General features: G+C 44.8%; 1 protein-coding gene across 3 annotated transcripts in view; it reads left to right on the top strand.

Moving 5' to 3' along the window:
- The window catches only part of AEBP1 (AE binding protein 1), a 42,197-nt gene that overhangs the window by 1,875 nt on the left and 16,435 nt on the right, over nucleotides 1-23,887 (top strand). Inside the window, exons 2-7 of one of the 3 annotated variants that reach the window (XM_087706283.1) lie at nucleotides 12,199-12,612; nucleotides 14,374-14,424; nucleotides 15,009-15,071; nucleotides 15,875-15,934; nucleotides 20,958-21,044; nucleotides 22,692-22,772. In XM_087706283.1, the coding sequence (XP_087562409.1) occupies nucleotides 12,199-12,612; nucleotides 14,374-14,424; nucleotides 15,009-15,071; nucleotides 15,875-15,934; nucleotides 20,958-21,044; nucleotides 22,692-22,772 (756 nt within the window). Of the gene's footprint in view, nucleotides 1-12,198; nucleotides 12,613-14,373; nucleotides 14,425-15,008; nucleotides 15,081-15,874; nucleotides 15,935-20,957; nucleotides 21,045-22,691; nucleotides 22,773-23,887 lie in introns of all 3 variants that reach the window. The other 2 variants (XM_087706282.1, XM_087706281.1) reach the window with 2 other exon arrangements.

Here is a 23,887-nt window from a genome sequence, read left to right as displayed (position 1 = left end):
TGGGGAACCCTTGACTCTAACTCTGAACTGGCTACCATATCTCAATCCAACCTATTTCCTAAAATGAGACAGACTCTTAGGTGCCAAGGTGGCGCAGTGGTTAAATGCAGCACTGCAGGCTACTGCTAGATCAGCAGGTCAGCGGTTCAAATCTCACCGGCTCAGGGTTGACTCAGCCTTCCATCCTTCCGAGGTGGGTAAAATGAGGACCCAGATTGTTGGGGGCAATATGCTGACTCTCTGTAAACCGCTTAGAGAGGCCTGAAAGGCCTATGAAGCGGTATATAAGTCCACTGCTATTGCTATATATTGCTATTAAGGTGTCCTATTGAGCTCCCCAAAGGAAGACAGGATAAGGAGACCTGAAATGAATAAATGCAAATAAATCAATCTAGTTGCCCTTCATGGTTGCTAGAAGGTTTTAGGTTTAGGATCTTTTGACCCAACATTTTATTGGAGAAGTCTCCAATAGACCGATCAGATCCCACAGATTAGGCCTCCTCTGAATTCCATCCGCCCGCCAATGCTGACTGGCGACTACCCGGAGGAGGGCCTTCTCTGTGGCTGCTCCGACCCTCTGGAACGAGCTCCCCGTGGAGATTCGAACCCTCACCACCCTCCAGGCCTTCCGCAAAGCCCTTAAAACCTGGCTGTTCCGACAGGCCTGGGGCTAAAGAGTTTTTGCCCCCCTTCTCGAATGGTATGGTTGTTGTGTGTTTTTAAACTTTGTATTATTATGTCTCGTCTTTTTTATCCCCCTGTCTGTACCTCCTTCCCTGATTGAATTGGGAGCCGCCCTGAGTCCCCTTCGGGGAAAAGGGCGACATATAAATGTAATCAATCAATCAATCAATCAATCAAGTCTCAAGGAACATCAGCCTTTGTAACATCTGGGGATACAGCAGAATAGCTTTCTTGCATCCTAAAGACTTATTGTGGTAGAAGTTCTCATGAACAAGAGTCCATTGTCCTCCATTGGCTGATCTACCTATGGAGAAAACATTGAGTTATTGAAAAGCAAAAAGTATGCTTCTAATTTTAGGAGTGAAGTCATTGCCCATTCTTCCTGTTGGGTTCATTTTGCTGTCCTTAGTTGCCAATCGGAGTTAGAAATTCATCTAAGGAAGTCCATGAAAACTGAGGCTGTTATAAAATTGTTACTGTTTATTATTAGGAAAAAGGCAGGAATTGTCAATGGAATGTTTGTAGATGCAATTTCTCCCCTTTTCCACTTCATGGACTTGGGCTGAGAAATTAGCAAACTATGCAGTTAACTGTCCTATCACGTCTACTCAAGAGAGCTGCTCCCGTTCAATTTCTTTTTCAACCTCTTCCCTTAAAACCCCAGAAACCAGCAAGAAGTCTCCCAGGAGGGAGATGGTTCATGCCAAAATGTGATCTTTCCTTTCTTTTTAAAGCATATATTTATGGAACAGCTGCCGCTCCTTTTATAGTTATGGCCTATTACTCATATAAAGTTTTATGACTAGTAGTATGTTAGCATTTATTAATTCTTCACCACATGGCACACCATTCCCAGCTCAGGACAGAAAAAGCAACTCCCTTGTTTGTTCTTAAAGAAATGGGTAGAATTGTAGATGCATTGAAGGATACAGATGGATGCATTTGTGACCTGAATCAATCAATCAATCAATCTATCTATCTATCTATCTATCTATCTATCTATCTATCTATCTATCTATCTATCTATCTATCTATCATCTAGCTATCTAGCTATCTAGCTATCTAGCTATCTCTATATCTATCTCTATCTCTATCTCTATATCTATATCTATATCTATATCTAGTTTCTGTCTGGATGGTCTCTTGTGACGAGCCAATGGACAGAGAATGGAAGCAGTGAACTTCCTCCCATATTTGGGCATACCAGGGGTTGTGACTTTAAATATATACCTTTCTCCCTGGCTCAGCTGATAAGGAGAAGAACCTTGTGGCTTAATGGTTAACACATCTGCCTAAGATGCAATACAGCACAGGTTCTAATCCCAGTAAGGGTATGGCTAGCTGATGAGAGCTAAATAGCTTGAAATAGATCTATACTAGTCTCCCTTTATTTATTTATCAGCACAAATACAACACACACACACACACACACACACACACCTCTATTTTCTTCTGGATCATAAGGCAGTAACTATTAGCTGAGTGCAGTGTAAGAATTCAGCAGATTTGTCCTTGTCTAGCTTTGGATTCCCATTGATTAGGAACCTAACTAATATACTTTATAAACAGTGCTTTGAAGCATAGAGTTCTGTATGTCCTGTTATACAGCTTGGTGAAACCATAATTTAGTGAGATTGGTTAGGTCTTCAGGCAGCTTCCATCCAGACATTTTTGGAACTTAGGTCAGCTTTTTTTCCAACAGGGTTACTATATTGTGCACCTGCAACTTTGTGGGAGGAAATGTTTAACTAGACACATGACTCCAAGGGTAGTCTCTATCCCAAGGTACACTATATTGCCAAAAGTATTCGCTCACCTACCTTTACTCGCATATGAATTTACTGTAAGTGACATCCCATTCCTAATCCATAGGGTTCAATATGATGTCGGTCCACCCTTTGCAGGTATAACAGCTTCAACTCTTCTGGGAAGGCTGTCCACAAGGTTTAGGAGTGTGTTTATGGGGATTTTTGACCATTCTTCCAGAAGCGCATTTGTGAGGTCACACACTGATGTTGGATGGGTTTATGTGGCCTACCACTTCGTGGCTGAGTTGCTGTCGTTCCCAAACACTTCCACGTTCTTATAATACAGCCGACAGTTGACTGTGGAATATTTAGGAGCAAAGAAATGTCACGACTGGACTTGTTGCACAGGTGGCATCCTATCACAGTTCCACGCTGGAATTCACTAAGCTCCTGAGAGCGACCCATTCTTTCACAAATGTTTGTCAAAACAGTCTGCATGCCCAGGTACTTGATTTTATACACCTGTGGCCATGGAGGTGATTGGAACACCTGATTCTGATTATGTGGATGGGTGAGCGAATACTTTTGGCAATATAGTGTATCTCCCTATGTGTAGTTGTGTAGAGGTACAGATTTAATTCTTGCATCTACATTTGCAAGAAACCCCCTGCACTATTTATCTGATCCTCATTAAACTGGCTGATTGTTCCCTTTGATGCAAGTTGTTGCAAGTTCTTGCCTGCAGTTAAGACAGGAGCAGAACCCCTTGACAAGGAAAGTTGATGAATGGATTTTAGCCAGTTAAATTTCCTTTGTGGAATCTGGCTTGACAGTTCCATTTTTTCTGCAATGGGAGCTATCCTACCAGAATGATAGCTCTGTTCCCAGTCGCTAAATAAAAGCCTATGTTATTACGCATTCTTCAAAAATTTGCTTTATTGCGTTATTGTAAAACATTAGTACATTATATTCATTTATTACCCATTTCACCTTCCATTCTTCCAAGAGGCAAAAGGCAATCTATAGGCAGTCATTGATTTATAACAGTTCACTTAGTGATGGTTCAAAGTTACAACGGCACTGAAGAAAAGTGACTGATGATCATTTTTCACACTTATTACTGTTACAGCATCCCCATGGTCATGTGATTTACATTCAGGTGCTTGACAACTGACCCACATTTATGAGCCAAGGTGGCGCAGTGGTTAAAAGCAGCACTGCAGGCTACTGCTAGATCAGCAGGTCAGCGGTTCAAATCTCACCGGCTCAGGGTTGACTCAGCCTTCCATCCTTCCGAGGTGGGTAAAATGAGGACCCAGATTGTTGGGGGCAATATGCTGACTCTCTGTAAACCGCTTAGAGAGGCCTGAAAGGCCTATGAAGCGGTATATAAGTCTACTGCTATTGCTATTGCTATTGTTACCATTGCTGTGTCCCAAGGTCATGTGATCACCTTTAGCAATCTTCTGATAAGCAAAGTCAATGGGGAAGACAGATTCACTTTAACCAACTTACGATTTTGACAATTGCAGTGATTCACTTAAAAATGGGAGAAAAGCCGTTAAATCGGGCAAAACCCACTTAACAAATTTCTCACTTAGCAACATACATTTGGGCTCAATTGTGGTCATACGTTGAGGACAATTTTTCTTCCTGCTTTTAAAATTTTTTTTTCATATAGTTTCTACCCTGTCTTTATGACTGGAGAAGGCATGTTAGCAATAGCAATAGCAGTTAGACTTATATACCGCTTCATAGGGCTTTCAGCCTTCTCTAAGCGGTTTACAGAGTCAGCATCTCGCCCCCACAGTCTGAGTCCTCATTTCACCCACCTCGGAAGGCTGGAAGGCTGAGTCAACCTTGAGCCGGTGAGATTAGAACTGCTGAACTGCAGATAACAGTCAGCTGAAGTGGCCTGCAGTACTGCACCCTAACCACTGCGCCACCTCGGCTCTTATGTTATCTGCATGGCAACCCTATGAGGCAGGATGTTCAATGGTATTGATCAATTCAAGGTCATAAAGTGAGACTGAGTCGACAATTATATTTGGGTCCACATCGTCCCCAATTATGCAGCTTCTTAATAGGAGATCTTTGGTTTCACTCCAGGCCAAGTGTGAACAATGCTCTGGAGGCCTGAGATCAGATATCATGAGTTAGGAGGAACTGAAAATACAGTGAGTTGTATCCAGGGGTGGGTTTCTCACCCCGTTCCAACCAGTTAGGTTGGAACGGGGCCGGCGGCGTCCTCGTGCACGCGTGCAGTGCACGCATGCGTACTAGCGCCTGTGCGATGCTCCAGCTGCTCCTGGAGGATCGCGCAGGCACTGTATGCGTTCTGTGCATGTGTGGAAGCGCAGAACTCATCAAAACCGGGTAAGAAACACGGGCGAGCGGGTGGATCCTTCGGCGTTCCCGGAAGTTACTTACTTCCGGGTTCGCCGACCAACCGGTTCGCGGGGACCGCCGCGAACCGCCTGAAACCCACCCCTGGTTGTATCACATATAAGTAGTCCTCAACTTACAGCCATTCGTTTAGTTGACTGTTCAAAGTTACAATGTCACTGAAAAAAGTGATAACCAGTTTTCATACTTACGACCGTTGTAGTTTTTTTTTTTTTTTTTTTGTAGTTTGTAGTTTATTTATAGGCCGCCCTTTTCCCTGAGGGGACTCAGGGCGGCTTACAATCAAAAAAGGAAGGGGAGTGTAGGACAATACAAAAAAAGAAATGTGCACAAAGTAAATTAAACTATAAAACTCAACATTCACTCAGCATTCGGGAGGGGCAAAATAAGATTATCCCCAGGCCTGACGGGTTAGCCAGTTCTTGAGGGCTGTACGGAAGGCCTGGACGGTGGTGAGGGTACGAATCTCCACGGGGAGGTTGTTCCATAGTGTCGGAGCCGCAACAGAGAAGGCTCTCCTCCGAGTAGTCGCCAGTCGGCACTGACTGGCGGATGGAATACGGAGGAGGCCAACTCTATGCGATCTGATGGGACGCAGGGAGGTAATTGGCAGAAGGCGGTCTCTCAAATAGCCAGATCCACTACCATGGAGCGCTTTATAGGTGGTGAGTAAGACCTTGAAGTGCACCCGGAGACCAACAGGTAGCCAGTGCAGCTCACGGAGGATCGGTGTTATGTGGGCGAACCGTGGTGCGCCCACGATCACTCGCGCGGCCGCATTCTGGACTAGCTGAAGTCTTCGGATGCTCTTCAAGGGCAGCCCCATGTAGAGCACATTACAGTATTCCAGCCTAGAGATCACAAGGGCTCGAGTGACTGTTGTGAGGGCCTCCCGATTCAGGTAGGGCCGCAACTGGCGCACCAGGCGAACCTGGGCAAATGCCCCCCTGGTCACAGCTGAGAGATGGTGGTCAAAAGTTAGCTGTGAATCCAGGAGGACCCCCAAGTTGCGGGCCCTTTCTGAGGGGTTTAAATTTTGTCCCCCCAGCCTGAGTGATGGTATGGTGGTCAAATTTTTGGGAGGGAAACACAACAGCCACTCGGTCTTGTCTGGGTTGAGTATCAGCTTGTTCGCTCTCATCCAGTCTTTAACGGCTTCCAGTCCCCGGTTCATCACGTCCACCGCTTCATTGAGTTGGCACGGGGCGGACAGATACAACTGAGTATCGTCCGCATATTGGTGATATTTTATCCCGTGCCTTCGGATGATCTCGCCCAGCGGTTTCATGTAAATGTTAAATAGTAGGGGGGATAGGACCGACCCCTGCGGCACCCCATAGGTTAGGGGCCTCAGGGACGATCTCTGTCCCCCTACTAACACCGACTGCGACCTGTCCGAGAGATAGGAGGAGAACCACTGCAAGACAGTGCCGCCCACCCCTATCTCCCGCAGTCGTCGCAGAAGGATACCATGGTCGATGGTATCGAAAGCCGCTGAGAGGTCAAGGAGAACTAGGATGGAAGCATGGCCTCCATCCCTAGCTCTCCAGAGATCATCAGTCAATGCGACCAAAGCGGTTTCTGTGCTGTAACCGGGTCTGAAGCCAGACTGGAAGGGGTCAAGATAGTTAGCTTCCTCCAAGGTACGCTGAAGCTGGAGAGCCACCACCTTCTCAACAACCTTCCCTACAAAGGGAAGGTTGGAGACTGGACGATAGTTATTAAGAATAGCTGGATCCAGAGACGGCTTCTTCAGGAGGGGTCTCACCACCGCTGTCTTAAGCGCGGTGGGAAAGTACCCCTCCCGAAGAGAAGCGGTAACAACCGCCTGGATCCAGCCTCGTGTCACCTCACTGCTGTTGGCAACCAGCCAGGAGGGACACGGGTCCAGTATGCAGGTGGAGGCACTCACAGCTCGCATAGCCTTGTCCACATCCCCAGAGGCGACTTCCTGAAACTCAACCCAGAGATGGTTTGCCAAGTTTTCTCCTTGTGTCTCGGCTGGATCTACTGGGGTGGAGTCCAGGTCCGCTCGAAACCGGGCAACTTTGTCCGCCAAGAACTGGACATATTCCTCAGCCTTACCCTGTAAGGAGTCCCCCGTCTCCCTCCTATTTAGGAGGGAGCGGGTTATCCTAAACAGGGCGGCTGGGCGGGACTCGGCGGACGCTACCAAGGAGGCAATGTATGTTCTTTTTGTTGTTCTTAGGGTCCGAATATACTCCTTGGTGCATGCTGTCAAAAGTGCCCGTTTCGACTCGGACCTATCGGACCTCCACGAGTGCTCTAGGCGTCTCCTCCGGCGCTTTACCTCCCGGAGCTCCTCAGTAAACCAAGGAGGCCTCCGGGGGCCGCTGACCCGGAGGGGCCGTAGCGGCGCAATCCGGTCGAGAGACTCCGAAGCTGCCGAGTGCCAGGCAGCGACGAGGGTCTCCGCCGAACTGTGGGCGAGGGTATCAGGAATAACCCCAAGCTCCGTCTGGAACCTAACAGGATCCATCAGTCGCTTGGGGCGGAACCAGCTGGTCGGTTCCTCCTCCCTACGGTGGAGGTTTGGCCTCCGGAAGTCTAGCCTCAGTAGGTAGTGGTCTGACCACGACAGGGGTATGATCTCATTACCCCTCAGACCAAGATCGTAACTCCACTGCTCCGAGAGGAATACGAGGTCAAGCGTGTGACCCGCTGAGTGAGTTGGGCCTCGAATTACTTGAGTCAAGCCCATGGCTGTCATGGAAGCCATGAACTCCTGCGCTCCATCAGAGTGTTCACCGAGCGAAGGCAAGTTAAAGTCCCCCAGAACTATAAGTCTAGGGAACTCAACCGCCAGCTCGGCTACTGACTCGAGGAGCGAGGGGAGGGCTGCTGCAACGTAGTTGGGAGGCAGGTACGTAAGCAGCAGACCCACTTGACCCTTGAGGTCCAGCTTCACTAGCAGGGACTCACACCCGACAAGCTCCGGAGCAGGGATCCTACGAGGTACTAAAGACTCCCGGACTACGATAGCCACACCGCCACCCCTTCCCTGGGCTCTCGGCTGGTGTAGCACCTGAAATCCGGCTGGGCACATCTCGACGAGGGGGACTCCTCCCTCAGGGCCCAGCCATGTTTCAGTAATACATGCCAGGTCTGCGCCCTCATCAGTCATCAAGTCCCGGATGAGGGGGGCCTTATGAACAACAGACCTGGCATTTAGCGACAGCAGCCTGAGACCAGGGTCCTGAACACCCGCGCCATCTGGCCTTGGAGTGGGACTCCTAGGGCCGGAAGGAGGGATCTCTATGACACAGCGAGCCCTCCTTCCCCGATGATGGCCTGCCCTAAAGTCCCCGCCGTATCTGCCTCTCCCTGTCATGACCGCAATGCTCCGACCCTCACCCGTGGTTGTGGTCCCCCCAACCACCCCGATGACCCCCGTATACCCCGGCAGGTCCTCCGAATCAGTCATACCCAAACTCTCACTCAAACAATCCTCACAAAATAATTAAAACACAAAGTTACAACAGTAATAGTAATAAAAGTGAGATCATTCATATCATCCCAAGCAATCCCATGCACTCAACATACCGTATTAAAGTAAAATGTAAAATTTAAAAGTTTAAAAAATTGCACGGGCTCATAGACACAATGTTCAGTTTAAGGTAGTCCAAAGGTGTCTTCTGCCCTCTCCTAAGGGAGGGCCTACCTTGAGGGGGGGCTCTTCTGAAAAGTTCAGTGTAGTCCAGGGGGGGGAGGGGCTGGGGGGTAAAGTGAGTTCGGGAGTCAGCTGCAATGGTATGAACCGGGGAGTTAACCATAGTAGCAAGAAGTCTGGTAAGTGTGTTCATTTCAGCAGCTTCTTTTGATGACATTTCCAGGATCAAAGGAGTCCAAAGAGTCCAAAGAGGGAGGGAGGGAAGCCTATCTCTGGTAGAAGGGGGGGGGGCGCTCCATTCAATACTCGGGCCCAACGTTCTTGGGGCCCAGCGCATCAAAAACAAGTCCAAGGTGGTCAATTTTATTAGCCAACAATGCTGGCGTCTATGGAAGCTGGCAGCTCGGAAATTAAAGTTTGCCGGTCCGCTGCCAGCTGTGAATCATAGGACTCTCCACCTTCCCTCAACTGTGTCCCAGGGGCCAATTTCCCCCTCACCAACTCTCTCTTAGTTCTCCTTTAATCTCCACGGTCTCCACCAGTTCCTTCCGTTCAAGCCGCGATGTTAGGCGGCATAAGATGGTAACCACGGCCGGCAATGTCGGTGGCCAGCAACAGGCAGCGTCCCTCTGCGTCCCTGCGTCCCAAACTCCCCTCTCTCACCAGCTCTCTCGTTGTTCGCTGTTTAAGTTAGTTCCAATCTCCGCTGCAGCCTACAATAGTCGGGGGAAGATCAAAGTTCCCCAGGCAGCTTGGCCATAAAAAAATCCCAAACAGCTGAGCTGAGCCGCATCCCCATGGTCACATGATCAGAATTGGGATGCTTAGCAACTGGTTCCTATTTATGACGGTTGGTATGTCCCAGAGCCATGTGATCCCCTCTTAACAACCTTCTTAGGTTGCAAATAGCAATAGCAATAGCAGTAGACTTATATACCGCTTCATAGGGCTTTCAGCCCTCTCTAAGCGGTTTACAGAGTCAGCATATTGCCCCCAACAATAATCCGGGTCCTCATTTTACCCACCTCGGAAGGATGGAAGGCTGAGTCAACCCTGAGCCGGTGAGATTTGAACAACCGAACTGCAGAACTGCAGTCAGCTGAAGTAGCCTGCAGTGCTGCATTTAACCACTGCGCCACCTCGGCTTTACGCAAAGTCAGCGGGGAAGCCTGATTCACTGAACAACCACGTAACTAACAACTGCATGAGTCACTTAACAACGGTGGCAAGAATGATGACAGAAATGGGGTGAGATTCACTTAACCACCCTCTCACTTAGTAACTGAAATTTTGGGCTCAATTCTGGTCACACGTCAAGGACTACCTGTACCTAATTCGAGATGAAATCTTTTTTCCCTCTTTTCCATGAAGGCAAGACAAGAGCTTGAAAAGGCCTTCTCCCTTAAAAAAAAACACATTTCATCTCTTTTAAGACTTAAACTGGTTTCTCTGTACTTTCTTCAAGCATCAGGAAAGTCCTCTGTTGTTTTTCAAGGGACGTCAAAGTTTGCCTGCCAAACAGGGTCTTTAGTGGGAGCACTGACTTGCCATGACGCTTTCTGCTAATGGAGATAATTGTGTGGGAGCCAGTGTGCTTTGGCTGCTGAGTATCAGCTGGCAGAAGAAGAGTAGCTTGTACTATCTCACTGATCTGGTTGTCTACACAGTTTTTCCTCATTACGCAGAAATTATCTTAGTTGCGAATGTGTGTGGAGCTTCCAAGTGAGGCTTCTCAAACAGCTCTAATCAGCTGGAGAAAGCCCAGTCGGTTCTTGGAAACGTCCTTCTGATGATGCATTCAAGTGATTTTTTACTGCATTCCTAATTTTTTCCCCCATCCATTTAATCTCTCTTAGCAGATAGTTTTGCTTGCCTTCTCCCCTGCAGGAGTCATGCACTAGCTAGACAGTTCCATGTGGATTATTGCTGATGAATCTCAACTGTAGTTGCTTAGTTTGGCATGTAGGACTTGCCCATGCAATCTGGATCTGGGGGGGGGGGGGGAGGATATCACAGCTGGGACGTGACTGAGTTGGAATTGGAAGCAGATCTTTTCTTAGGGACAATGGCCCCAAAGAACTCTTTGCTGTTCTTTGCCATTCTCCATCCTGGTTTGGTACTGGATACAGTAGAGTTTCCAACATTGATTTCTTTTGTAGCTTGGATAGAGAAGGAAGAGATTAGACAGCTAGATCTTGTTCTAAGCAAATTCTAAGCAAATTCCTGACCTTGCTTTAGTCCTGGACTTGGTACCTTCTTGCAGAAGGAGAGAGAGATGTCAGGAGATACAAGAATTATGGTTTCTAAGACAGCCTGCTAGCAGGCCAAGGCTTCTGCTCTTGGTATACCATAAATGCTAGGTTGTTTTATAGCTGGTTGCCCAAAGTGACCTGGGCTGTCCTTCTCACAGGCTGTAGAAATGCTGCTGTTCAGAATTTAGGAATGAGGCTGTTGCTCTCTTGGAGTTATGAGTTGACATTAATCACTAGCCATCTGTCCAGGGAGAGCCCCTGATTCATGGAGCCAGACCCTTTGCCCAGATCTAGTTCAGACCTTCATCTTCAGGATTTTCTACAAAGAAATGTTTTGGAAAAATCCCACAAGAAAACCAGAATGAAATCTAATTTTGTGTCAAGAGTATGGCGTCATCCACTTGTTACTGAATCAGAGAGAAAGGAGCAATAGCAATAATCCTAACTTTATCTTGATGGTGATTCTAGCTTTTTGTGGGATGTTTGGGTAAGATATTTGGATGGTTTGCAAGTAAGCCCATTGTCTATAACCAAGAATTTGGTTGGATAAGAGTTAGTATGTGTCCGGTGTAATAAATTCTCCAAGTCTTGGATTTTATTCAGAAATGTAGAGCAGTAACAATCTTCTCTCTCCCAGAAGGAGAGTGGGTAGGAAGAGGAAGAGAGAGAGCAGGAGTAGGGAAGAGGTAAGGGAAGAAGGAAAGTGAAGGAGAGGAGGAAGGAAGTAGGGAAGGGAGGGAAGAAGGAAGGGAAAGGAGAGGAGAATGGAAGGGAGAGAAAGAGAAGGAGAGATAGTAGGAAGGGAAGAGGAAGAGTGGAGGAGAGGCAAGGGAAGAAGAAAGAGGTAAGGAGAGGTGGGTGGAAGGGAGAGAAAGAGAAGAAGAGGAGGGTGGAAGGGAGAAAAAGAGAAGGAGGGAGGGCAGGAAGGGGAAGAGAGAGGGTAGGAGTAGGGGATAGGTAAGGGAAGAAGGAAGGGGAAGGAGAGGAGGAAGGAAGGAAGTAGAGAAGGAAGGGAGGGAGAAAAAAAGAGGTAAATAAGGTGGTGTTACAACAGGCGCTAGGGATGGTAAACAAAGCAACCCAAACCGTATATTATAACCTTTTAAATGGAATAACAAAAGTATAAGAATGGCAAAGAAAAAGAATAACTATGTGAATGTATACCTATAATTGCATGTAAGAGAATAAAAGATAGTAAGAATATAAAGCATAATACAGGTAAACAATATTTTGTTATAAATAGCTAAGTAAATATAGAATAGTACATAAAAATGGATAACGAATTAGGGGACCATGAATGCAAGACAGAAATGTATAGAAGGGAAAACGCTAACTGTAAAGAAACCGATACGGAACTGCTGTATGATATATGATGGAACTTCTTGTTCCTACGTTGTGTTAAGTCATGTGTTTGTTTTTGTTGATGTGTTGATGTGTTTAAAATAAATATTAAAAAAAAAACTTCTCTCTCCCAAAGTAACACAGGAGAGGGTGACAGAGAAGCCCAAGAAAGGGAAGAAGGAGAGGCCTCCCAAACCCACAAAAAGGCCCAAGGAAAAACCACCCAGGAGCTCCCCAAAGCCAAAGCCTCCCAAAAAGGAGAAGCCGCCCAAACCCACCAAAAAGCCAAAGGAGAAACGTCCCAAAGCTACCAAGAAACCTAAGGAGAAGCGTCCCAAAACCACCAAGAAACCAGCAGCGGGAAAGAAGGTGGAAAGCCCTTCTCCTCCGGTTCCACCAGAAGAAGAGAGGTATCACTTTCCAGAAACACCACTGATCCCACCCTCAACAGGAGTTGAAGATGGCTATGGATTGCCAGATTCACCCCATTATCTCTTTCCCTACGGACGAGAAGACGACCTCTCCAGAGTCAATGAAGAAGGGGGCGAATGTAAGTTCAGGGCTTTGCTCATCCATCCTACAACCTCTTGTCTTCACCACACAGTTAGACTTAGTCTGCACGTAGTGTCAAGACGATGAACCCAGACTTGCTCTGCATCCTGTTTTTTTAAAGCTACTTTCTCATCCCTCGCTTACTTCTTAAGAGAAAGCATCTTGGGGCAAAGATGCTTATTGGGGATCCCCAGAGAAGGTCATTAGTCGTAAGTTGTGATTAGGCATTTTGGAAGCAAAGGTCCAGGCAGAAACTTTCTCCCAGATGTAGCCAAGAAGCACCACTTGGAGCTTTTCAGTGCTATCTGTTCCCTAAGTTTTTTAAATCTCAAAGATAAGCAGGCTATAACTAAGGAAAAAATTTCTAGCAGTGAGAACAGTTCACCAATGGAACGGCTTCCCTTCAGAAGTTGCAGTTGCTCCTTCACTGGAGGCTTTTAAGAGCCTGGGTAGCCACTCGCCTGGCATGGTATAGGTCCAGGGTCTCCTGCTTGAGCAGGGAGTTGGACTAGATGACCTTCAAGGTCCCTTCCAACTCTGTTATTCTGTTTCAGAAGTATTTCCAGGGAGTTAAGACACAGTTTATCGTGAGACATGCCAGTTTAGTCACATACAGTATATAAGAGCTACCCAGTACTCTCTTTTGCTTCTTAATTTCCTTTTAAAATTCTCTTTACTGTTTGGTCAGTTAATTGTCCCCTACTAGCACTTCTACCTCCAAACTGAGCTTACACTACAGCAGAGGTGGGTTCCTACCAGTTCGCACCTATTCGGTAGAACCGGTTCGTCAAATCTACCGAACCGGTTAGAAGACGTTCCACCAGTGGACCCGTAAAGCAGGCCACACCTACAGAAGAGGTTCCAAAATTTTTGAAATCACCACTGGTGGGTGTGTAATGTCCCGTAGTTATCTACCCATTAATAATGATCTAGTAATATTTCCTTATACATTTTAGGGACCTTTCCTTACATAATTGGTGTTTTCTTTCATACTTTTGGATTTCCAATTTCTGTTTCCGTTAGTTGGCAATTGCTAAAACCAATCCCACGTGAAAAAGTATTCAAAGCCTTCTTGATTTTAATTGTCAATTTATTTATTCCTGCACATTGTAATATTTATTCATTTACATATCTCTGTTTTTCCACTGTTGTGCAAACACAATCCCAACAGCTGCTAACATGTGTAAAGTTAAATATATATTATACTCCCTTTCAAATAGTTAACAAAATATTTCTGGTTTTAATTCCATATCTTGCTTTACGATTGCTTCTAACCACTAACTTCTGAATAGCTACTTGGACTGACCTTCATAATTATGAAAAAATTCATAATTTTATATCCGGTCACATGGGTGACAAGCCACTCCCACAAAGGAGGCCACACCCACAGAGTAGGTTCCAACAATTTTTGAAACCCACCACCGCACTACAGGAACACCACACTGCAAAATTATCATCCTCAGACCCAAATTGGACAAACAACCAGTCATTATTTTGTTGATCTACAAGATTGATCCCCTAAATAGTTCCTAGCTTGTTCAGGAGCCCATTGGTTTTTGTTTTTTTTAAATCTGGGTTTAATGCTTTGTGCAAACAAACTCATTGCCTTGTATCACACATCACACTAAACCTTATAGCAATATATTTGCTTCTGGGTTAGTTGGTCACATTAAAAAACAACAACCCCAAAACAATCAAGGCTTAGTGTGATGTGAAAAAAAGAGTTCTCATCTTTGACTCCATCTGTTTTATCCTACAGCTCTCTATCCTGAGAAGGTAATTGAGAAACAAGATCCATCCAGGTTTCACAGTAAGTATAATCAGATTACGGGGAAATAGTAATAACGTCTTAATAGGTATTTAAGGGCTGCTTCTATGTGAGAAAGGAGTGTACATTTTAGAAAAAGGGAAAAGGCATGAATACAGTTGATTAGGATAAAATATTAGATTCATCAGGAAGTTGAATAATGTAGAGTCATCCTGATAGAAAGAAGCCAAAGAGATTTCATATGAACAGGGCAAGGATGATTAAATTCAAGGTAACAACAATATTGGGGACTGACAGATGTGCTGAAGGGTTACAGCAGATAAGGCCATGCTAGAAAAGGATGAAATTTAATCCAGAAGGTGATGTTCCCATTTTAATGGGTTTTCAAGCATTAAAATGCATTAAAATTGAAGCACTGGATTTAACAACAAATTGCCCTGGGTGAATTCAGTGGTAAGCAAGAAGCTTTGGGTGGATCTGTAGTGTGCAGATTGTGGGTTACCCTTAAAACAATAAAATAACAATAGATCAAAGGGTTGTATATGCAGAGCAAGAACCAAATGGATTCTTTACGGAGGTATGTATGTGTTTACATCCCTGTTTATTTGATTGTGCTTTTTGTTCAGCTGATCTCTATGAATCGCCAACGGAGCCACGGGAGACCCCCACAGATGAAAAAGATCGAGAAGGTCAGCCAGGTAACAGACATTAATTCCCAAAGTTGGCTGTTTCTCAGACCTCTTGCTGCCTTTAAATCATGTTGTCAAGACCACAAAGTGGATTAAGGAAGATATTTCTTCACTCCTCTTGCAAACAAACGCCTTAGCTTGTCCTCTAAACCCAGAGACCGGTATATGCCTAATGGCACTCCTGAATCCCACCATGGGATTAGATCAGGTTTTCTTAGTTATCCTAGAAAATTCTGCATAGATGCATTCCTGATTCCATGTCTGGCCAGACCTTCACTATAAATTTTCTTACGGGGTGGAATGTAACTGCTGTCATCTACGCAAAAAGCGAGCATGCTGGAAACAGGATTTCCAAAGAATTTGAGGGCCAGCCAGAACTATCTGCTATAGTTAATGTGATGCATGGAGTAGAAGTGGCTGTTATTTTACTGAAGCAGGACTGGTGTGAGAGACCAATTGTGATTTGTGTCTTCCTTTCCTGTGCTTTTTGTGCTCTATCACTTTGGGGAGAAGTTAAGCTTTCTCTATCCAACTTGCTGTTGAAGTGTTTTGACAGGTTGTAGTCAAAACATTTGCAGAGTTTTTGAAAGAGCTAAAAATATAAGACCTCTGATATATCACTGCATGGAAGACCACTTAATACATCCATGTCTTACATATTTTGTCCTTCCTCGCAGGAAATGGAGGGAATTGAGATCTATCCTGGAAGGAGGGCACCAGCTGGGAAAAGATAGTTGAAGTGAATCAAACCTATTGTCTTTTTAACTAACCCTTGCTTCTGTGCTTCTTGTTTGTTCCTGTAGAACAAGAGCCTCCAACACTGGACTACAATGAACAGATTGAGCGTGAGGACTACGATGATTGTACGGTGCCATTCTTGTTCACTTACTCTATCCAAGGATCATACTCTTTCTTGGGGAATAGCAATCTCCTATTGTGGGTGGAGGAGTAGCAAGGGTTCATGGCTTCAGGATAGCAGAATCTTTGTGTTTCTTTGATTCAGGCATGATCAGATGTTGTTGTATGCAGTGTAGGACCTCTGAACAGATGTTCCCACACTCTTAATTATTGTCTATGGCCAAAAATTCCCTAGTCTTCCTAGCCACAAAGCTCCTTGGGTTGTGTAGAAACATCTGGTGATCTTTCTTGTGACAAAAAAAAGATAATGTGAAAGATTAATGACATTTCCATGGTCAGAGTATCCTTGGAACCTTTTTTGATGCCCTGCGACCAGCAAAATTAATTCAAGTTTACAGAATCCATGCTTGGCTTTGATATGGAATGCATTTATGGAGAGCCTCTACTTAAGAGTTCAGCCTTTTGGCTGAGTGGTAGAACAAATATGTTTATGCAACTGATCTTGGGTTTAATTTCCAGCATCTCCATGAGTGGAAAAGATTAATCATATCCTGGAGAGGTCGTGCTGAGCAGTCATGTCAGCCTTCCCCCATATAGTGCTTTCCAGATGTGGGGATTTCCAGCTCGCAGAATCCTAACTATATTATCTATGATGGCTAGGAATTTGGGAGCTAAGCATTGGTTGATATTGGTGGAGGCTATGCTGAATTAGTACTGTAGGGTCTACAAGAATTTGCTGTTCCAGAAATAGCAACAGCAATAACACTTACCGGTTCATATACCCCTTCATAATGCTTTTACAGCCCTCTCTAAGCAGTTTACAGAGTTAGCTTATTGCCCCCAACAATCTGGGTCCTCATTTTACCCATCTCGGAAGGATGGAAGGATGAGTCAACCTTGAGCTTGGTGAGATTTGAAATGCCAAATTGCAGGCAGCCAGCAGTCAGCAGAAGTAGCCTGCAGTGCTGCACTCTAACCACTGTGCCACCTTGGCTCTCTACTCTATCCCAAAGGTGTTTTTTCAAGTGGCAACTGGGCTTTCTTTGTTTTTTTCTAGAAGACTTTTGCTTCTCATCCAAGAAGCTTCTTCAGTTCAGTTCAGTTCAGTTGCCTCTTGAAAAAGCATCTTTGGGAGAACCATGGATGGCTAAGAAGCTCTGTAGATATCTCCCTGCTTCTAGAGAACCTGACTAGACCACAGAACGAATATCTCATTACTTGGTTTAGTGGAATTTTGGAATCTTTCTGGGTTAAGGTTAGGAAGTGATCCTCTGATGGATTCATTAGAAGCTGCCTTTTTGGGTGGGCGTGGCCAGTGATTTTTATGACTGGGTCTGCTAGGCTCTGCCGCTTCAATGGTTTTTGCTATAGAACAATCTTTGGGTGATCTAACTTCCTCCTAAAAGAGGCCCCAGTTCTGATCATTTTTGCAGGTTACATACCTGCATTTCATATATTTTGAACTTTGTCCTACATCAATATTTCTCAACCTTAGCAACTTTAAGACATGTGGACTTCAATTCCCAGAATTCCCTAGACAACGTAGAGAAACTTTGCTCTATATTATCTCCAGGTAGTCCTCAACTTATGATGGCAATTAGGACCAGAATTTCCATTGCTAAGCAAGACAGTTCTTACATGAGTCGCACCCACTTTTTATGACCATTTTTGCCACACTTAAGTGAATCAATGCAGTTGTTAAGGGACTCACACAATTGTTAAGGGAATCCAACTTCTCCCATTGACTTTAAGCTGCCTGAAAATGTCGCAAACCGTAACCACATTATGCTGGGATGCTGCAAAGTCATAAATACTTGCTGGAATTTGGATCATGTGACCCTGGAGAAGTTGTAACACTCATAAGTGCAAGGATAAATAACTTTTTCCATTGCTGTTGTAACTTTAACAGTTGCTAAATTAATGGTTATAAGTCAAGGGCTACCCATATTCTCCATTTTGGGGGCAATATGCTGACTCTGTAAACCACTTAGAGAGGGCTGTAAAAGCACTGCGAAGCGGTATATAAGTCTAATTGCTATTGCTGGTTGTCTATGCCTCACCTCACTGGACCAATCAGGTCTGTTCTGTCCTGCTCTTTATGTGAGAATCTACACTGCCTTTTATGATCATCTTCTATCAAGGGTGGCTTATGGTCCACTGGTGCTGAATTTTTGAAAGGTTAAAGGGAGCCCTATGTTGCCTGTTTCTGTGCGTGTTGGAAACTCGCAAGCCACATTTCAGAAGAAAACTGTTTCTCACATTTAGGCGTTTGAGAAAAAGAGAAAGAGAACATTTCAGAGCTGCAGAAAAACTATTTTAGCTCCATGCTGTGAGTTGGAAATGAAGGCGGGTTCCTGGCTTGAGGTCTGCTGTGAAACAGTCTGCCCATTTTGTGCGTGGTGGCAGAAATGATGGATGCGTAGTAATAATAATAATAATCATTATCATCATCATCATGCTTACAATACTGCAGGGCCTTGAATCTGGCTTAGATTTGTGCCAAGATTCATAGAAGGAAGCAGTTCAGCACCACAGAAATCTTCCCTCCCCCCCTCATCCTTCAGACTTACCCTTCATTTCCGCCGCATGTGCTCTGGCTTTATTTTGGCCTACATGAGTGGAAAATGCCCAGCGTTTTCTGAATAATGTTTGACAGGAGAGAAGAGATTTTGCCAAAACAAATGCAGAGCTACCCGGCATCAGACTTGGCTGGAGAAGCATTTTCTTATTTTATGCCGGGCACTGAACTAGGAAGCCGCAGGACTTGAATATTTTCAGCTCCGCATTTATGTCCTATATAGTTATGTTGAAAGAAATGTCCTTCTGGGTTCAGCTCCAAGTGGGGAAAAAGACACTGGAGACATGGAGGCTGCTTGGAAAGATGGTTTATTGTTGGACAGGGCCACGTGGCTTGAGCCCTGTACAGAAAGGGTGATCACATGGTTCAATGTTGATGGAGAAGAAGAGAGAAGGGCTGAGGAAGGGGCTTGCTAGGCTTTTATACCCTGTTCAGTCCCACCTCTCTCTTTCCTGTTCCTGTGTAAGAAATGTATTCTGATTGGTTGTCAGACTCCCATGGCTGATTGGTTGTCAGCCATGCAGGGGGCTACTCTCTAGGCTGTGATGAGTTCTCAGGTATAAATGAGTTCTCAGATTCTATGTGGAGAGTTGAGTAATATCCCTTCCCCCTACAGCTGCAGTGAGGAGAAGTCTTTATTATGTAAAGTGGGCTAGCCTGGCCATCTTAATGGCCCATTAGCTGGGGATGGGCAGAAAGCTATAGGCAACTATTCTGTCTTTTAAAACATGTTTCTTTTCACATCCAGAGAAATATTCTGCCTTTTCAATATTTCCTAGGATATTTCATTTTTCTGGGAGAGGGCTGGATGATAACTTCCCACAGTTAGACAATTACGACTTTATATATGCTCATTTCTCATTGGCACTTCCTGTAGTTTTGGCTTTTCCCCCCTTTGTTTTGTACATTTCCCTGGCCCTCCAGGACTGAGTGGACAAAAGTGGGCTATTCCAAGCACTCCTGTCAAAAAGGGGCTAAGTGAAGAGATGCAGTTGTAAGCAGGATTTTTCTGGAGCTGTGCTGGGCTCCAGAATGGATTCACAATAATTCTCTTATTTTATTTTCTGCCCATCTCGTAATTCAGGCGACACTGAATAGTTGCAATGGATGAATTTGGAAAAAACTAGATTCTCTGCAGTTTTGATAGCTACATTTGCAATTGTTCTGAGCCCAAAATATCTGGTTCCGTTCTTGACTTTCTCCATGTTGTGCGAGCATGACAGTTGGCCTTAAATCTGTTGCAATAAGACCTCAAAAACTCTCTGGTCAATTTAGCCATCAAACGTCTGTCTTATTAGTGATGACTACCTTCCCCAGTCTGGATTCCCTCAAGTCATGCTCCTTGATTCCCAACCTCCAAGAGCATTCTAGAAGGTTCTGCATGCTGAGGTCTCTGTGTCTGGAGGACTCCCAAATTATGACATCGGATCTGATAGACCACTGGTTCATTTTATCCAATGTAACAGTCCCCTCTCACTAACTGAGAGAGCCAGTTTGGGCTAGTGTTTAAGGCACCACGCTAGAAAGCAAGAGACTGGGAGTTCAAATCCTGCCTTAGCCATGAAAGCCAGCTGACATAGGAGACTGTTGTGGCCCAGCAGGAGCCGTTGGAGCTGCCACCAGACTCCGACAGTGAGGGGCCCTATGAGTCGGCTCTAGAAGATGTGGAGGGCCCTGGACAGGGTTCCGACTCCAAGCGGGGCGCAGAGAGGCTGGTTGGCCACCAAGAGGCACCTGAGCCTTGGACCAGTGGGGAGGAGACAAGGGAGAGTGATCCGGATGCCAGTAGTGAGTTGTTCCTGGATGCCCAGGATCGAAGAGCTAATAGGTGTCAGGAACAGTTACGCAAGTACAGGAGGTAATTGCACTCAGCTGGTGGTCATTAGGCTCCTCTCCAGACTATAAAAAGACTGCTTGTGCACACACCCCTCTTGCAGAAGTCAACCCAATGACTAAACGTTGGAGAACTTTTGTAACTAGCTTGGCAGACTGGATTGCTGCCCAGGGTTGTCTGAGTTGCTGTCAAGGTCCTTATCTGTTTGTTATGCTTAGCTTTCAGCCACCGAGGTTTTGGTTTCTTGCTAATAAAGTACATTCCAGTTAAGCTTGTCTCAGCATTCATTACTGGACGGAGGAGGGGGTCAGAACAGGAGACTATGAGTTTTAGTTCCATCTTAGACATGAAAGGGAGCTGGGTGATCTTGAGTCAGTCATTCAGCCCAACCCACTGCCCAAGATGGTTGTTGTAAGGAAAATAGGGGAAGGAAGCGGTGTTTGGATATGTTTGCCACCTTGACTTATTTATAAAAATAATAAAGGTAGGATACAAATAAATAAACAAACCACTGGGACCTTCCATAGCTTTAAGAAGACAAAACAGGATGTAGGGTGAAATGCATGGATGGAATCTCCTTCCTTGCAATCTCACAGTCTCCTTTTTCTTCGTACAGATCAATTTGTCCGGCGTGAGAAAAAACCCAAAAAACCACCGCAAAGGAAACCTGAGAGACCCAGGCTGGAACCAGAAGAGAAACCAAGTAAGTATTCCTCTGTGGCACAGTGGTTAGAGTGCAGTACTGCAGTCTACTTCTGCTGCCTGCCAGCTGCCTGCAATTTGGCAATTCAAATCCTACCAAGCTCAAGGTGAACTCAGCCTTCCATCCTTCTGAGTTCGGTAAAATCAGGACCCAGATTGTTGGGGGAAATTGGTTGACTCTCTAAACCACTTAGAGAGGGCTGTAAAGCACTGTAAAGCACTATATAAGTCTACGTCCTATTGCTATTGCTAGTCCTTGGGCTCCCTATCATCTTACCAGAAGGTTCGAAAATACAAGGAGGTTGCGAGACCTCCTTGTATAATGTGCATGTTATAATGTATTATTACTGTTGTTATTATTATTGTTTCTCACTGAGGGTTATAGTGGGCATGGTGCTGGAGGTCAATGTTTCTCAACCTTGAGAAGTCTAAGAGGTGTGGATTCAACTCTCTTCAGTTCTGAGAAGTCCATACATCTCCAAGTTGCCAAGGTTCAGCAACACCACTCTAGGGGGAAATTTAGCCTATTTCTTCCAACTTCCTTTGGGAGAGTTTCCCCCTCCCAATCTATGTACATATTAAAGCTTAAAACACTTAGGAATTTAGTTTCATGCACAAATGGAAAACAGTGACCTCAGAAGCCTACCAATTTTTTTTTCAGAAAAAAAAAGATTCAACTTTCTGATTAGTAGAGAACCGGGTTCGTGCAGTGATTAAGGCACCAGGCTAGAAACTGGGAATCCAAAAGCTCTCATCCTGCTTTAGGCACAAGGCCATCTGCGTGTCCTTGGGCCAGGCACTCTCTCGGAGCCCTGGGAAGGAAGCAGTGGCAAAGCACTTCTGAAATCTTGCCAAGAACTTGGCAAGACTTGGTCCACACAACTGCCAAGAATCAACACTGACTCAAAGATGTGCAGGCATGCGCACACACTCAGATTGCTCTGGCTTGCACAGCTAATCTTAACTGGATAACCTCTTCCCGATCAACTTCGTGTAATGGCCAAGGGGGAATCTTCACCCACTTCCTCCTGCTATGAATTACAGGAGAGGCAGAAGACATTTCATTGTCTCCAATTTTATGTCTGTTGGCCACATGTTTCGTGCTTCTAATCACTTAATCTTGGGACAATTTGTTGCAGAAAAAGATCCACAAGCATGGTCTTGTAGAAATGCCTTTGTCAAGAGTGAAACATTGGCAGTTATGTGCCTCATTCGTTTCAACTTGTCATTATAGAAAGTGGGGGAGGTGTTGATTATAAATGGGTTAGTTGGAGAAATTAAACTCCTGCAGTCCCACAGAAGGCTTGTGAAAATGTGGAAACTTTTCAAGGACATATTAACAAGGTGTGAAGAGAAAGGCAGAAGGTTCCCATCATAAGGGAACTTGTTCACATACTCTATTTGGGATCCTGGGAGTTGGGTTGGGAAATGCATTGTTTAATATTATGAACTACTGCTAGATACATTCAGAGTTAGTTTTACCTCAGTAATATCACGTTATTTATTCAATAAACCAGTAGGTTTTTCATCAACGAAAATGATCCTGGTCTTTTATTCAAGCTGGATGTTGACAGCCTTTTTCCAAAGGACCTGTAACCAAAGAGTTATTGCTTCTTTGGAATCCAACTACTGTTTCTGTTTTGTTCAGCAGAGAAAGTGATGGAACCTCCCACCCCTCCTTTTGAGAGTCACTATGATGGAGGGTTACAGCTGCCAGATTATGAAGATGGTATGTGCTATTTCATATCTTTTGTGAAAGAGTCATAAAAGAATCAGAATCAGAATTATTCTGATGGTTAATTTCTTTCTCTCAAGATGAGTCTCCTTCACATAGGTTCTTTTGCAATTCCTCTAATGTTTGTTCCTGAGCAATCACTGGAGTTCTTAGGCAAGCCTGTGACTTGGAGCAGAATTATCCCTATTGGTGCTTGACTGATTTGTGGGGCTACAATTTTCTTCTTCCCAGCTATCTTGCCCATGAGCCACATCCAGGTTGAGGAAGAATGGCATAGATGAAACAATGCAGAGACATTCCTCAGTTGACTGTCCCCTTTCAGCTAGGAATGGGTCCTGATGCTGCTTTAATGTACACCAGCAGACTTCCCAACACAGCAAGTTTATAGTGGACCTTTGTCAGAAGAGATAAATCTGAAGGGTCACCTTGGTCTTCAAGAAACGCACATCCATTTTGGTATTCTTGAACCTCCAGTTGGAAAGGAGCCCGAGAATTTTCTTTTATGTACACTTCTTTGTTTATTATGAAACTATTAATATGGAAGAGCTGAGCAATTGCAAGAGAGAATGTTGTGTTTATTTCTTTCCCTGCTGGCAAAATTTCCCTCTGTAACTGATTTTGCTGGGACCATGGAGTGGAAGAAGGCAATATTCTTCACCTTCTCCACATTCTGAAGACCAGTCAGGTGACTACAGTATAGGCTTTAAACTTCTTTATTCATACTGGGCTGTGCTACTTGGTCATGGAATAAGCTGATAGCTTTGAGAAAGGCATGGATAACTTAAACCTTTTAGGATTTGAAGAAAAGTTAAATTAATGATTATATAGTGGAGTATTTATTTGCTCCACTTTTTTTCTGCCTTCTCAGAAATACACAATAAATTTCTGAAATGGTCAAGTCCAGATGTGTTTGCTGCACCATGATCTTTACTGTAGATCAGCCTTATCCAAAATAATAGTGTACAAATATGTTGAAAATTCTCATTCCAAAAGTTCCTAACATGTTGGCTAGGAGTTCTGGAAAGTCCATATTTCTAGGAGTTCTGGAAAGTCCATATATAGACTAGCTAGGAGTTCTGGAAAGTCCATATATAGATGGAGAACATCTA

The sequence above is a fragment of the Thamnophis sirtalis genome, unplaced genomic scaffold (assembly GCF_051295495.1).
Source record: "Thamnophis sirtalis isolate CommonGarterSnake01/CBP01778 unplaced genomic scaffold, rThaSir2_p1.2 scaffold_2, whole genome shotgun sequence".
NCBI classification, from domain to species: Eukaryota; Metazoa; Chordata; class Lepidosauria; order Squamata; family Natricidae; genus Thamnophis; species Thamnophis sirtalis.
This window is presented reverse-complemented; position numbering and strand designations above follow the sequence as displayed.